General features: G+C 46.9%; 1 protein-coding gene and 1 long non-coding RNA gene across 2 annotated transcripts in view; one reads left to right on the top strand and one right to left on the bottom strand.

Moving 5' to 3' along the window:
* LOC308577910 overlaps positions 1–16,992 on the top strand; it is a 467,797-nt gene that overhangs the window by 38,217 nt on the left and 412,588 nt on the right. The window lies entirely within an intron of this gene.
* LOC308578071 (uncharacterized protein) overlaps positions 1–16,992 on the bottom strand; it is a gene marked incomplete at its 3' end in the record, with an annotated part of 98,359 nt that overhangs the window by 1,077 nt on the left and 80,290 nt on the right. Inside the window, exons 2-6 of the mRNA XM_081178355.1 lie at positions 6,054–6,162; positions 4,349–4,430; positions 4,135–4,250; positions 2,415–2,484; positions 556–634 (exon numbers count right to left, since the gene is read on the bottom strand). Coding sequence (XP_081034481.1) covers positions 556–634; positions 2,415–2,484; positions 4,135–4,250; positions 4,349–4,430; positions 6,054–6,145 — 439 coding nt within the window. The remainder of the gene's footprint in view (positions 1–555; positions 635–2,414; positions 2,485–4,134; positions 4,251–4,348; positions 4,431–6,053; positions 6,163–16,992) is intronic.

Raw genomic sequence — 16,992 nt, 5'->3', positions numbered from 1 at the left:
TACTGAGAATAGCATGCCCATAGTGAATGGATTCTTAAAACTTATCCGTGTATGCAATAGACTCTCTCTCTCTCTCTCTCTGTGTGTGTGTGTGTGTGTGTACACTGACAAACATCAGCATAATCTGTAATATAAAATTAAGATTTATCTACTTGTGAACTCTAATCATAATCCAGAGCAAACAAAAAAAGTGGCTGTCTGAATATCAGTTCCCGCTTCTTCTCTTTTGCCATGCCTGGATCAGCTGACAATACAACCTGCAGTGGAACTGGCAGGAAATAGAACTGGAAGGGGTTTTCTCAGCCCACAAGGTGTATTCTCTAAAATATTTTGCTTCCTGTTACTGGAGAGATGGGTGGAGACAACCCATATCAAGGATCACATTCATCCCTTCAGGAGAAACTAATTCACCAAATCTTGCTTCATCTGTTCCCTCCTACAGCAGAATCCCAGTAAATGCTTTGATTTCAACTACTACGTATCTGTTTATGTAGCTTTACATTTTCTTACCATTCAAGGCCTAACAGTGGTAAATAAGCTAAAATAACTACCAACCAGAAATCTGAGGACTTTTAGATTCTGAATTCCGACAGTGCAACAACTCCTCCTGTTCTTCCTGCAGAATATGAAGAACCTGTAAATTTGTACACAATGTATCAGATCAATGAATGTTTTATTTGTTTTAGAAGTTCACAAAATTGTGCCTATGGAAAGTATTACCGTATTTTGCGCCCCATAAGACGCTCCGGCCCATAAGACGCACCTAGTTTTTTGGGGGGGAAATAAAGAAAAAAAATTTTATTTCCCCCCCCAGGTGCGGGGCTGGAAGAACCAGGTCGGGGAACAGTGGGAAGGCACGCTCTGCCTCCCCGTTGTCCCCCGAGCTTGTGGGGCTGGCGATGGGGAGAAGTGCACCAGTCCCGGGAGGGCAGGCAGCTCTGCGCCGCCATCCCGAGCGGGGCAGGACTTAGCGCCCCGCTCGGGATGGCGGCGCAGACCTGCCTGCAGTCCCGGGACGGGAGGCAGCTCTGTGCCGCCATCCCGAGCGGGGCGGGACTTGGCGCCCCGCTCCGGATGCCGGTGCAGACCTGCCTGCAGTCCCGGGACGGCAGGCAGCTGTGTGCCGCCATCCCGAGCGGGGCGGGACTTGGCGCCCCGCTCCGGATGCCGGTGCAGACCTGCCTGCAGTCCCGGGACGGCAGGCAGCTGTGTGCCGCCATCCCGAGCGGGGCGGGACTTGGCGCCCCGCTCCGGATGCCGGTGCAGACCTGCCTGCAGTCCCGGGACGGCAGGCAGCTGTGTGCCGCCATCCCGAGCGGGGCGGGACTTGGCGCCCCGCTCCGGATGCCGGTGCAGACCTGCCTGCAGTTCCGGGACGGCAGGCAGCTGTGTGCCGCCATCCCGAGCGGGGCAGGACTTGGCGCCCCGCTCCGGGTGCCGGTGCAGACCTGCCTGCAGTGTGCCGCTCGGGATGGCGGCGCAGAGCTGCGCTGGTCCCAGGACCGCAGGCAGCTCTGCACGGCCACCGGGAGCGGGGCGGAGCTTCTCCCCCGGCTCCCGGTGGCCGGGCAGAGCTGCGCTGGTCCCAGGACCGCGCTCTGCCCGGCCACCGGGAGCGGGGCGGAACTTAGCGCCCCGCTCCGGATGGCAGCGCAGAGCTGCGCTGGTCCCAGGACCGCAGGCAGCTCTGCACAGCCACCGGGAGCGGGGCGGAGCTTCGCCCCAGGCTCCCGGGCAGAGCTGAGCCGGTCTCCCGAGGGTTGCGCAGAGCTTCCTGAAGCCTGGAGAGCGAGAGGGGTCAGTGCGCACCGACCCCCCTCGCTCTCCAGGCTTCAGCGAAAGCCTGCATTCGCCCCATAAGACGCAGGCACATTTCCCCTTCATTTTTGGAGGGGAAAAAGTGCGTCTTATGGGGCGAAAAATACGGTAATTGGTTTATTTTTGAAGTAAATATTTATATGGTATCGAATAATTTAACTGAGTAGATTTCACTAGAACCCACCACCTCTAGCCTAGTTCCATTTATTCTTAAGAAAAAGCTTCAGCTGTTTATTTATCTTCACCCCCTAAACTAGGAGTAACAGCTATCTTGAAAATAATCTATCATCTTTGAATACAGTTGTTCTTGCATAATCATTAAAAAAATATGATATGAAAATGTGCTGTTAAAAGAATGCTTCCAAAACATCTATTAAAAGCATACATTCTCAGTAATATATTACTTTGGAGAGAAGAGTGCTGACATTAAAACGTTTCTGTGAATACAGTTGCCATCCACACATAAAAAAGGGAGACCCTACATCTGCAGGTAAAAAACCCACTTAAGGAGATTGGGAATATGGAAACCTATAGCTACATATTTCATTCAGTCCAGCAAAATGCAAAGGTGCATTTCCTTGTATTCATGGAGTTACCTGTAATGTTTCATTCTCTTGAGACCTGGAACTCCTCTTCCGTGGAAGTAATGAAGGTGGATATTCAAACCTGTTTAAAGGTATTAGGTAGGCTTAATATTGATTTGTTTATCCCACTGATGAGCTAAATACCCTGGCTGCATACCAGTTGTTGAAAACTCTTTGGGCTGGATAATGCAAAGAAAGCACCAGCCTTAACAGTCATAGAGCCAAACAAGAAGTGTAAGTAGCAACAAATTGAGTAGTCAGGGAGGTGAATAAAGGAGATGAGTTCTGGGATCAGGCTTGGCTATGAGACAGAGTCAGTTTTGGCTGCCTGAGACCTGACCTTTACAGAGAGCAGGACAAGGGGACTGTGACATTGCTCTTGCTTCTTGACTCTTGTGCAGCTTTCAATACCATTTCCCGTAGTATCCTCCTGAAATGACTCAGTGGAATGGACACTGGTATCACTGTGTTACTGGGCTTCCATTACTGCAGTCCTGAGAACAGCACCAGAAGAGTGCTTTATGAATCTCTGACAGTTATGTTATGGAGTACCCCTGGGTACAATTGTATCCCCCAGTGCTATTTAAAATCTATACAAAGCCACCAGAAGCCACATGGAGCCTGGACCTGTGCCCGGACACAGTGGTGGGACAGATGAGGGAAAGTAACCTGAGGTTGAATCCTGCCAAGGTGGAGGCACTATAGGTGTCTGGATCCCATGTGCAATAAACTGATCAATTACGTGCCATGGATGGGGTCACACTTCAGCTGAATTAGCTGGTATGCAATTTGGGGGTGCTTTTGGATCCAGCTTTGTCAATGGAAGCCCAGGTAACCTCAGTAGTTCATGGATTAATGATTTCAAAGCTGGATTACTGCAATGCACTGTAAGTAAGTTTCACTTTTACTGACCCAGAAACTGCAGTTAATGCAGAATGCTGCAATACAGTTGCTGAAATGATTGGGATCCTATCAACATATAACACCTCTGCTCAGATATCTACACTGGCTGCCAGTTTGTTACCAGGCTAAGTTCATGGTGTCACTATTAGTATACAAACCCATAACAGTTTTGGACCACTTTACCTGTGGCATCACTTTACCCCATATACTCCCCATCAACCACTTCTATCGGCAGAACTGACACAGCACAACGTACATAACACTCATTCCGCAGTTACAAAACCACAATTTTTTGGTGTTGCAGCACCTATACTTTGTAACTCTCTACCTACTAATATCAGATAGGAGTATTGACTGTAATATTTTCAATGCCTGCTTAAAACATGTTTAGGCTAGCCTACGCAGACAAGTTGAATGATGCAATGCATTTTAATCTCCCTTTGTTTACTGATTTTAATTATCTTTTTAATGCTTTTAAATACCTGTTTTTAACTGTCTTGTACTGATAATTTTAACGTATTCTTTTTTATAACTGCTTAGAGGCTTTACTACAATCAAGCAGTATATAAAAGTTGTGAAATACAGGTGGTGACCATTTTGCATGCGTCCAATTGATGTGTGGCCTTCCATGCATGCCATTTTCTGACCCAGAAGGGGATGGAATGGGCTTACACACAATATGACTCAAAATGCAACCCCTGCACAAAGGAGTTGCCTGAACATAAAATAAACTCATTAAAAATTCCAGTGACTTGACCCAACCTAGGCAACGTGACAAGAGTAATTTTATTTAAGTAGATCCATAGCTGTGTATAGCATTGTTACCTACCTGAAAGAACGATCAATAATAGTGAATACATCTCCATGCTTTAAGTACGTAGGCTGCTGAAAAATATTTCCATTGAGTTCTGTTGGGTTTGCAGGACTTAAGTTAAACAAAGTTGCCTAAAAATAGATTTAAAAATATTCAGCTCAGTCAATTAAGAAAGGTCCAAGAGACACACAACAAATCAATACAAAAAAATAAAAATAAGAATGCATACCTCCTTATTTTCATTGACTTCGATTTTACAATGTTCTTTGGAAACCTGAGGCAGCTGAATTCTGATGTCACACTCTCTTTTCCTTTAAATATAATCATGCAGTTTTCAGATTAACATTTGTATATTACGCAGAGATAAAGGGGTTTTTAATATAAAAAATGCCATAATGCTACTATTCAAATATTAGAAAAATTATAAAGACAAACTATGTAGTATTATGAAAACTGAACTTGTTTTAACTGGAAAAAAACACTAATGTTTACTGTTGGCATGCCATAAACCAGAGATGGCTAATCAATTCAGGGTCTAGAGCCACACTGGTCCAGGGTGAACCATGATATCTGCATGCCAAAGCAAGCATGCCCAAAGTGTAAATGTGTCCATGGCTAGAATTGCAGTTCGCAAGCTGCCTTCAAAAAGCTTTTATATTCTATCAATACTATTTAAAAGCCTTTTTTGATAATCTATTATTATTTATTAAATTCTGTAAAATATAAATATATACATAGGAAAGAATACATTTTATGGATCAGAACAGGGGACCTGTAGAACTGGTCGATGAAGAAATAGTATTTTTTTAATGGACAAATTGGAAGGTTGCAAAGGGAGGACACAAAAAACTTCCTGGGGAACTATATATGGCTCACAGGCTATAGGTTGGCTACCTCTGCCATAAACTTTCCCCTGCCTTCATTAAATATGCACTTGGCCACTGGTACCTATTCATGTAGATACTTGGAGAAAAGATACTCTAAACCAGAGCAACACCTGCATCCAATAAAACCCTCCAAAGATATGAAATGATAAACACAGATGTTGCCGATATCACTTGCTTATGTAAAACAGAAAGGTTGAATAACTATTGGAGTTAGTAAAGTTCAACCTTTCAGAGCAGGTTGTACAATTCAAAAATTTCTCTAAAGTTGAAAAAGAGCTCTCTCTATTGACTTTTATGTATGGTGAACTTGAAGCAGACAATCCCGAGACATTAATTCGAGAACAGCAAAGATGCTTATATCTCCAATAGCAAGTGAATGTTGCTCCTTTCATTTGACCCACTGAAAGCATGCTATTAACAATTTTTGCCCACAAAAATATTATAGCTTCACTTGAGAGTTTCAAAACTGTGAAGAAAAATTAAATTTAAACCCAAAAGTAAAGACAAATTCCTATCTACTAGCTCTCAAAAAGGTCAAATTTACACCAGTGTGCAAACCTAAAATGTGCACATTGATGCAGTGCTTAGGCATATTGACAATTTAATTGACATCTTAAGTTTTGCTGTTTTAAAGTGCAAGCAGGTACGCGCAAATCCCCAAAAGGGGCACAAAAAGGAGCAAATACGGCCCTAAAAGAGTGAAAACAGCAAAAATGGAGTCTAGCCTTTGCAAGTGCAGTCCCAGGAGCCTTTTACGCCTATGGAGAGTTGAGAGTTTAAGAAAGTAGATTTGGAGAGTGATTGTGGAGCTGGGTGGATTTCTGGCTTTTTTTCAAGCGTTTCTAGAAGTTTAACAGGTGGTTGCAGGCTTTTTCAATGGTGCCCCAATATATGTAATTTCACTTAAATATGTGGTGCCTTGGAACGTAACCTCCATGTAAATGGGAGTTTCCTGTAGCAAAGATTTTACTGTTTCCCTTTGTGAAAAGAACAGTTCAGACAATTAAATTCCAACATTCAAAATACCTTCCAATAAATAAGTCTTACCTTCCAAACAAACAAGAGTTTTTAGTCAGCGGAAAATGAGTTCCATCACTCCCATTCTTTTTAATGACAACAATTTTCCCAAAAAGTGGCATTTTCTCATCTGTAATTCCTACCTGTAAGGATTGAACATTGAGAACTCAATAAAACTTTACCTAATTAGAATATATGATGAGCACCTTTCTATTAAGACAATACACCAAGAGAATTACAATTTTCTTACACTTTTCTTAAACCCAGATTATCATGAAACTATGTAAAAGCCTCTTATCAGGTCTATAGCTCCAACATATAATGCAAATTACATTATATAATACAGGAGACACATACAAGTGTACTATTTGTACACGTATACTGTTTTGCTGCTCATTAACACTAGCTGCTAAAAAAAATTCAAGTCATTTCTCAGTAACATGATCAAAGTCATAGACGTACAAGTAATTTGAACAAGACATCTTTAAAATTAATGAATGTATTATGGCATTAGCTTTCATGGAATACAGTGCACTTCATCAGATGCACAGAGTGAGATCCTCAACTGTCAAAATATTGCACACATGGGTGCTGTTGGGGTGGATGGGTATAATGTGGCCAGAAAGAATGCAGGGAAAATAGAGACAGTGAAAATTACATAAATAACAATGATAGTTCACAGAATCAGTTGTGAATAATAGATATCCTGGCATTTGTATGCCAATTAACTTGTATGTTTTGTTAACATTTCATTTAGTACTACAATATGTTTACATAGAGCTGCCCTTGAAGCTAGTTCAGAAGTTCCAATTGGTGCAAAAATGCTCCCACCTCACTATTCAGTATCAAAACTGGATACAATATTGTGACAGCACTCTTGAAACAGTTGTGCTGGTTACGTGTTTGCCCAATTTAAGGTGCTCACTTTAGTGTATTGTCCTGCATGGCCTGGATACTTAAAAGAGCACCTTTCCCCATTATATGCCAGCCTGTGCTTTGAGATCTGACAGAAAGGTCCTTCTTATAGTTCTATTTAAAACCAAGACGCAAACAACAAGACGGTAAGAAGAGCCTGCTGGATCAGGCCTTCAGGCCTATTGACAACCTAATCTAGCATCCTGTTATCACAGTGGCCACCCAGATGCCTGTGGGAAACCCACAAAATGGACTTGAGAACAACAGCACCATCCCATTCTGTGGTTTCCAACATCCTGCTTCTGGAAAGGACTCATGTTATGGCTTCTGTGTTATGGCTCCCCGATTACAGAATTGCCTTCCACTAGAAATACGTTGGTCCTCTTTGCTGGTGTCTTTATGTCATTTACTCTGCTTGGCATTTGGAGGTCAACTGCTCCTACTGTTGCTGAGTTATAAGAGGTGTTATATTGGTAGTTTAATGATGGATGTTCTACCGTTTTTTATTATGAATTGTATACAGTGCTCAAAATTAACCAGGCACTAGGCATTTCCACCATCTGGAAGTGCATGTCTGGGGATCCTTGGATCTAGACTGTTTTCATACAGTAACACTCCATCCTGTAGAATTCTATTGGTTATATTTTATCTACACAATTGGGAATGAATTTCTGGAAACAAAATGCTTCTCAGACTGCAGCCTGAGCAGGAGCAGTTACCATTAATAAAAAGAAGTTGGAATAAGCCAATACACATGTGGACTTTTCTTCTTCAAGTTCTCAAAGCTCCAGGTTGTCATTTGAACTATCCAGATGTTTAACTGATCACAGCCCATTGTTTGAAAAATAAAACTTTAGAGCTGTCTTGCCAAAAATATATATCCGAATTTCTAACACAAATTGTATACCATCTTAGCAACTTCATTTAAATTAATTAAAAAACATATTTGCCTTACTTCAGCCCACAAGTGAAAAAAGGAAACTCTTGATATATAGTTTCACATTGCAAGTCTGAATAAAGTATCCTTATTACAGGATGGCCAGTTTGTTATCATTTACAATGTCCTGGGAGACTGGAATTGCCCCCCAAAAGTTTTTTAATATTGTAATTTCTGATGAGATTAAATTTATTCTTCTGCATAGCAACTGGCCTATTTGTAGTATGTATGCAATAATCCACTAACAATGCTCTTAATCATTCTACATATAAAGTTATTCTAGTCCTCTTAATCAATTCCAATAATTTGTCAGTGAAAGTCTGTCATGTACATGAGCAGTTTAACTTGAATCCATAGGACACTGAAACCACATGTCTCCTCCTCATGTGAATCACTAATTGATTTCCAGGTACTGTACTATACAGATATATAAATGCATCTATTTTACTGTCCACCCCATACAGTACTGTCAAAGCAATAACGTTTACAATCTGTATACCGTATTTTTCGCACTATAGGACGCACTTTTCCCCCTCCAAAAATGAAGGGGAAATGTGTGTGCGTCCTATGGTGCGAATGCAGGCTTTCGCTGAAGCCTGGAGAGCGAGAGGGGTCGGTGCGCACCGACCCCTCTCGCTCTCCAGGCTTCAGGAGAGCCCCACCGCCAGCCCCACAAGCTCGGGGGACAGAGGGAGAGGCGCAGCGCGCCCTTCCCGCTGTCCCCCGACTTGGTTAGAAGGCTGGCGGGGGGGGAGCCTGCTCCTCCCCGTCGCCAGCCCCGCAAACTCGGGGGACAGCGGGAGAGGCGCAGCGCGCCTTTGCCGCTGTCCCCCGACTTGTCTAGAAGGCTGGCGGGGGGAGAAGCCTGCTCCTCCCCGTCGCCAGCCCCACAAACTCGGGAGACAGCGGCAGGGGCGCAGCGCGCCTTTGCCGCTGTCCCCCGACTTGTCTAGAAGGCTGGCGGGGGGAGAAGCCTGCTCCTCCCCGTCGCCAGCCCCGCAAACTCGGGGGACAGCGGGAGAGGCGCAGCGCGCCTTTGCCGCTGTCCCCCAACTTGGCTAGAAGGCTGGCGGGGGGAGAAGCCTGCTCCTCCCCGTCGCCAGCCCCGCAAACTCGGGAGACAGCAGCAGGGGCGCAGCGCGCCCTTCCCGCTGTCCCCCAACTTGGCTAGAAGGCTGGCGGGGGGGGAGCCTGGTTTTGCGGGAGGCGGGGGAATCCCCCCGCCTCCCAGGAAAGCCAGGAGAAGCCGTGCAGCCCTTTTAAAAGGCGCGCGGCTTCTGCCGGTTTTGCGGGAGGTGGGGGAATCCCCCCGCCTCCCAGGAAAGCCAGGAGAAGCCGTGCAGCCCTTTTAAAAGGCGCGCGGCTTCTGCCGGTTTTGCGGGAGGTGGGGGAATCCCCCCGCCTCCCAGTAAAGCCAGGAAAGCGCTGTGCAGCCCCTCCGCCAAGGAGAGGCTGCACGGGGCTAAAGGGGAAGCCAAAACAGCGAGCGGGATCCATCCCGCTCGCTGCCTTGGCTTCCTCCATAGCTGCGCGCAACCCCTCTGCCAAGGAGAGGCTGCACGGGGCTATGGATTCTTTAGCCCCACGCAGCCTCTCCCGGGAGGGAGAGGCTGCACGGGGCTAGGGGAAGCCAAAACAGCAAGCGGGATCCATCCCGCTCGCTGCCTTGGCTTGATCCATAGCTGCACGCAACCCCTCGGGCAGGGAGAGGTTGTGTGCAGCCTGTACGCTGCTCTTTGGGGCTGCGGGGGGAAAAAAAGATTTTTTTTCTTGAATTCCCCCCCTAAAAACTGGGTGCGCCCTATGGTCCGGTGCGCCCTATGGTGCGAAAAATACGGTACATAATAGAGGAGCTGTACAAATCAGCAACTACACTTTCACACAAACAGTTGTACTTACAATGAGACAGCCTGCTTTTTGTGAAACAGCTTCATCTGCATACACAACTGGAATAATAGTCTGGCTTTGCAACTATTTTGTTCCATGTTTCCACCTCATGTGATTGGTTTACTAACAAGTACATTTCCTTCAGAAACATTTTCGTTTTTAAAAAACCCCAGAAACTTTAGGATGGTAACTGTAGATACATTAATGTGTGGTATGGATACCAACATAGTTACAATATTTTTATACAGTACCACAGCAAAGAGGCAGGTGGCACCTTTTTAAAAGTAGAAATACCGTGTTCTGTAGAAAGCTCATTTAATTTAAAATGGTCTCAACAGAATTACATGAAGCAAAAAAGTTTCAGAAGAATAAGCAACAAAGACATTGAAAAGTCAGGTATGCTGGGATTGCCAACTCAGTTATGCAATTGTTCCCAAAAGATATAATCAAACAAGGTAAATCAGATGTAGCCAACGAAGTGCCCCCTCCCCAAACTGTTCTACAAATCCCATCATGCCAGACTATGCTGGCTGAGGCTGATGGGAGTTGTAGTCCGACTACGAATATTTATTCTGTGCAAAGCCACCCTGCAGCGTTTTGCTGGAACCCGATTTTCCATAAGAGAGATCCTCTGTGGATGCAGCGCGCTCCGGAAAGGCGAGAAAGGCGCGCTTTTCAAACATACCTCGCGACTAGTCTTGTGGAGATGCCCCGTTCCCCACAAAACAGTGGTCTAATGCGAGGGGAAACGACCTATTCGCAGCTCTCACCACCAAGTTAGCCAGGCCTGTGCTGTGAACAGTGTCGGATTTACGTATAAGCTAAACAAGCTATAGTTTAGGGTCCCACTCTTTTGGGGCCCCCAAAAAAATTTAAAGGGGAAATAACTGGATGTACATTTCCAAACTATAAGATAAAAAAAGGGTCTGCATAAAAGGCGGATCCACACGGATCCTCATGGATCCTCCACTTTTTAAAAAATAATTCCAACAAATGCAGTGTCAAATCACACCTAGAAGGCACGCCTACAAACTGGACTATAAAAAACGTGGATCCAACACTTTGCCACGCTGCAGTACCATAAAAACATGGATCCGTGGGACGGATCCTCATGAATTCATATGATTTTTATATTGAAACAAAATAAAAACACCATGCTTCTGTAGACCACATCTTAGTCTGTAGGAGGAACCAAAAAAATCACGCATCCACTGTTTCGTGGTGCCGCAATGGCGCAAAAACATGGTTAAAAAACACGGATCCTCATGAATCCTCATGATTTTTGCACTAGATCAGCCCAAACTCACTTTCAAATTACACATCATGTCCAGGGGCACAACATCCACCACAGAAATCACGGATCCATGGCTTCCTGGCCATACCGTGGCCCAAACGTGGTTTTCAAGAACAGATCCTCATGGATCCTCACACTTTTTGCATTGGACCAACCCAAACTCACTGTCAAATCACATATCATAGTCAGGGGCACAGCCTACACCACAAAAAACTCAGATCCACGCCTGCCTGACCACGCCCTGGCCCAAAAACGTGGTTCCGAAGCACAGATCCTCATGAATCCTTATGATTTTTGCACTAGATCAACCCAAAGTCACCATCAGATCAAACATCATGGCCAGCAGCACAGCATCCACCACAAAAACCACGGATCCACGGCTTCCTGGCCACTCCATGGCCCAAAAACGTGGTTTTGAAGCACGGATCCTCATGGATCCTCACGCTTTTTGCATCGGGCCACCCCAAACACACTGTCAAATCACACATCATGTCCAGAGGCACAGCCTGCACCACAAAAATCACGGATCCAAGGCTTCCTGACCATACCGTGGCCCAAAAACGTGGTTTTGAAGCACGGATCCTCATGGATCCTCACGCTTTTTGCATCGGGCCACCCCAAACACACCGTCAAATCACACATCATGTCCAGAGGCACAGCCTGCACCACAAAAATCACGGATCCAAGGCTTCCTGACCATACCGTGGCCCAAAAACGTGGTTTTGAAGCACGGATCCTCATGGGTCCTCATGCTTTTTGCATTGGGCCAACCCAAACTCACCGTCAAATCACACACCATGTCCAGGGGCAGCGCCTGCACCACAGAAAACTCGGATCCACGGCTTCCTTGCCACTCCAAGGCCCAAAAACGTGGTTCCGAAGCACGGATCCTCATGGATCCTCACTCTTTTTGCATTGGGCCAACCCAAACTCACTGTCAAATCACACATCATGTCCAGGGGCACAGCCTGCACCACAAAAAACTCGGATCCACGGCTTCCTGGCCAATCCAAGGCCCAAAAACGTGATTTTGAAGCACAGATCCTCATGGATCCTCACGCTTTTTGCATTGGGCCAACCCAAACTCACCGTCAAATCACACATCATTTCCAGGGGCACAGCCTGCACCACAAAAAACTCAGATCCACGGCTTCCTGGCCAATCCAAGGCCCAAAAACGTGGTTTTGAAGCACGGATCCTCATGGATCCTCACGCTTTTTGCATTGGGCCAACCCAAACTCACTGTCAAATCACACATCATTCCCAGGGGCACAGCCTGCACCACAGAAAACTCGGATCCACGGCTTCCTCGTCACTCCATGGCCCAAAAACGTGGTTTTGAAGCACGGATCCTCATGGTTCCTCACGCTTTTTGCATTGGGCCAACCCAAACTCACTGTCAAATCACACATCATGTCCAGGGGCACAGCTTACACCACAAAAAACTCGGACCCACGGCTTCCTGGCCACTCCATGGCCCAAAAACGTGGTTTTGAAGCACGGATCCTCATGGATCCTGACTCCTTTTGCATTGGGCCACCCCAAACTCACCATCAAATCACACATCATGTCCAGGGGCACTGCCTGCACCACAAAAAACTCGGATCCACAGCTTCCTGGCAATGCCATGGCCCAAAAACTTGGTTTTCAAGCACGGATCCTCATGGATCCTCACACTTTTTGCATTGGGCCACCCCAAACTCACCGTCAAATCACACATCATTCCCAGGGGCACAGCCTGCACCACAAAAAACTTGGATCCACTGCTTCCTGGCCACTCCATGGCCCAAAAATGTGGTTCCGAAGCACGGATCCTCATGGATCCTCACACTTTTTGCATTGGGCTACCCCAAACTCACTGTCAAATCACACATCATTCCCAGGGGCACAGCCTGCACCACAAAAAACTTGGATCCACGGCTTCCTGGCCACTCCATGGCCCAAAAACGTGGTTCCGAAGCACGGATCCTCGTGGATCCTCACGCTTTTTGCATTGGGCCAACCCAAACTCACTGTCAAATCACACATCATGTCCAGGGGCACAGCTTACACCACAAAAAACTCGGATCCACGGCTTCCTGGCCACTCCAAGGCCCCAAAATGTGGTTTTGAAGCACGGATCCTCATGGATCCTCACGCTTTTTGAATTGGGCCAACCCAAACTCACTGTCAAATCACACGTCATAGCCAGGAGCAGAGCCTGCACCATAAAAATTATGGATCCATGGCTTCCTGGCAGCGCCATGGCCCAAAAAGGTAGTTTTGAAGCACGGATCCTCAAGGATCCTCACTCTTTTCGCATTGGGGCTCCCCAAACTCACCATCAAATCACACATCATAGCCACGGGCACAACTCACAAATCATGAGTTGCACTACAAAAATCACAAAAATCCCCTTACCTGCACTGTTAATGTCACCACTGCAATATTATTATTAGTGCCGATAGGAGAATATATGACTACCGTATTTTTCGCTCTATAAGACAACTTTTTACCCTCCAAAAATTAAGGGGAAATGTGTGTGCGTCCTATGGAGTGAATGCAGGCTCCTTGGCTTCAGCGATAGCAACACGAAGCCTCCAAAGCGCAGAGGGAGCGCTCCCTCCACGCTCCAGAGGCTACGCGTTGCTTTCGCTGAAGCCTGGAGAGTGAGAGGGGTCGGTGCGCACCGACCCCTCTCGCTCTCCAGGCTTCAGGGATAGCCGCCTGAAGCCTTTGGAGCACAGCGCAAGTTCCTGCTGATCTCCGAAGGCTTGCGGATAGCCGCCTGAAGCCTGGAGAACGAGAGGGGTCAGTGCACACCGATCCCTCTTGCTCTCCAGGCTTTGCTTCTCTGGAGAGGCACTGCACAATGTTTCCTCTCTGCGCAGTGCCCCTTCAGTGAAGCTGGAGGAGAAATGGAAGGGGCTCCGTTTCTCATCCCGCTTCGCTGAAGGGGCGCTGAGCGGAGAGGGGGAGAATTTTTTTCCCCTTGTTCTCCCCCTCCTATGGTTCGGTGCGTCCTATAGAGTGAAAAATACGGTATATATTGTACCAAGATATGGTTCATCTTCAAGAACAGATCAAATACATGCCAAAGTATTAAAGAGGAGAAAAAATATGAAACTGCTTACATACTGTCAACTAATATCCAGATTCAAGAAAGACTGTATGGCAAACATACAGTGAAAATCAGTGAAAAGATAGAATCTGAGTCCATCATAACAGAGTTCTACCTTCTGGGTAAAATTTATAAACTATTACTCAAATATGACACCAAGCCCGAACAAGCAAAACCTTATATGACAAAATGGATGCAAAAATTTTAAGAGCAGTTCACAGTAGAACAGTGAGAACAATTATGAATAAAGGAATAAAATTTACTGCAAATTAAGCCCTAAAACAAAATTGGTACAGTGGAACCTCGGGTTGCAGACATAACCCGTGACTGAGGCACGTCCGCAACCCACAGCATTCGCATCCTGAAGCGCCACGTCTGCACAGGCACTGGTGCAATTTGGCGCTTCTGCGCATATGAAAGACCCAGTTCTCTGAGTGCATGTTCTGGAAGTTGGGCAATAGGGGCAGTACAGGATTCCTTTTGGTGTACTGACCTCCCCGCTGCACCAAGGATTCCCTGCCCGAGCTGCTTCAGGTCATTGCGGATGTTCTCCTGGAGATACCTAGTTTGGTTGTCCTAGGGGATTTTAACATCCATGCCAACATGACCTTACAAGGGGCTGTTTGGGACTTCGTGGAAAGCATGGCCTCCATGGGGCTGTCCCTGAATAAGTTTGGCCCAACTCATAGTCACGGACATGCCTTAGACCTAGTGTTCACCAATAGTGACATGGGTGATATGAAGTCCAGTTGCACCAGGAAGTGATCTGACCATGGCACTTCTTTTGTTTCACTTTTACCTAGTGTCATCACTAGGTAAAAGTGAAACAAAAGAAGTGCCATGGTCAGATCACTTCCTGGTGCAACTGGACTTCTCCGTGACCCTTCTCCTCTGCAGGGAGGTGGGACCAATGTGGATGGTCCGCCCCCGCCACTTAATGAATCCAAATGGTTTCCAGAGAGTGGTAGGGCATGCTTTATCCCATGTTGATGGCCTTTCAGCTGATTCCCTGGTGGCCTGCCGGAATGTGGAGTTGACCAGGGCTATCGACTGTCTGGCTCCGAAGCGCCCTCTCCGACTGCATGGAGCCCTGACAGCCCCGTGGTTTTCTTTGGAGCTGCGGGTGAGGAAACAATCGCTGAGACGGCTCGAGTGCCAGTGGCAGAAAACTCATTCTGAATTGGACCGGACACAGGTTAGAGCTCAATGTCGAGCCTACCAAGTGGCGATAGCAATGGTGAAGAAGACTTTCTTCACCGTCTCTATAGCATCTACAGAAAATAGTAGCAGGAGACTCTTTCAGGTGGTTTGCAATTTAATGGAACCACCTTTACCACCGGGGCCTTGTAAAGACCCCAAGACCTCCTGCAACGATTTTTCAAATTTTTATGCAGATAAAGTTGCTCATATTCGGAAGGAGGTAGACACCACCGTGGGAGCAGGGTCAGGGCGAGAGAGTGCTAGAGCCCTGTCTGGTCAAGTTGCATGGAATCAATTTCAATCCGTTACCCCCGAGAATGTGGACAGGCTGCTTGGATGCGTGAAACCAACCACCTGTCTCCTTGATCCTTGCCCATCCTGGCTAATAAAAGCAAGCCGGGAAGGGCTGGGCAATGGGCTCTGCGGGGTGGTGAATGCTTCCCTCTGTGAGGGGGCATTCCCAGACCAGCTGAAAGAGGCGGTCATTAAACCGCTTCTTAAAAAAACATATTCAGACCCGGCCAGTATGGCCAACTATCGCCCAGCCTCAAATCTTCCATTCTTGGGCAAGGTGATTGAGCGGGTGGTTGCTGAACAACTCCAGGCACGCCTGGAGGATGCAGACCATTTGGATCCCTTCCAATTGGGATTCACGTCTCCTCATGGGACTGAAACTGCCTTGGTCGCGACAATCGATCATAACATCCTTCTGGACCGTCTAGAGGAGCTGGGAGCTGAGGGCACTGTTATACAGTGGTTCTGCTCCTTCCTCCTGGGCTGTGTCCAGAAAGTTGTGGTGGGGGATGAGTGTTCAGACTTACTTGTGGGGTGCCTCGGGGTTCCGTCCTCCCCTCCATGCTTTTTAACATCTACAGGAAGCTGCTGGGAGAGATCATCAGGGAGTTTGGGCTTGGTGTCCATCAATATGTGGATGATACCCAACTCTACCTCTCTTTCAACTCAGAACCAGTGAAGGTGGTGAAGGTCCTGTGTGAGTGCTTGGAGGCGGTTGGAGGATGGATGGCAGCTAGTGGATTGAGGTTGAATCCTGACAATAATGAAGTTCTGTTCTTGGGGGACAGGGGGTGGGCTGGTGTGAAGGACTCCCTGGTCCAGAATGGGGTAACTGTGCCCCTGAAGGGCCAGGTGCACAGCCTGGGAGTCATTTTGGACTCACAGCTGTCCATGGACGCACAGGTCAATTCTGTATCCAGGGCAGCTGTCTACCAGCTCCATCTGGTACGCAGGCTGAGACCCTACCTGCCCGGAGACTGCCTCACTAGAGTGGTGCATGCTCTTGTTATCTTCCGCTTGGACTACTGCAATGTCCTCTACGTGGGGCTACCTTTGAAGGTGACCCAGAAACTACAACTAATCCAGAACGCAGCAGCTAGTCTGGTGACTGGGAGTGGTCACCAAGACCATATAACACATGTCCTGAAAGACTTACATTGGCTCCCAGTACATTTCTGAGCACAATTCAAAGTGTTGGTGCTGACCTTTAAAGCCCTAAACGGCCTCGGCCCAGTATACCTGAAGGAGCATCTCCACCCCCATCGTTCAGCCCGGACACTGAGGTCCAGCACCGAGGGCCTTCTGGCAGTTCCCTCACTGAAAGAAGCAAAGCTACAGGGAA

The sequence above is a fragment of the Podarcis bocagei genome (assembly GCF_964188305.1).
Source record: "Podarcis bocagei genome assembly, chromosome: W".
NCBI lineage: Eukaryota > Metazoa > Chordata > Lepidosauria > Squamata > Lacertidae > Podarcis > Podarcis bocagei.
Note: the sequence above shows the minus strand (reverse complement) of the source record. Positions and strands in the feature narration are given on the sequence as shown.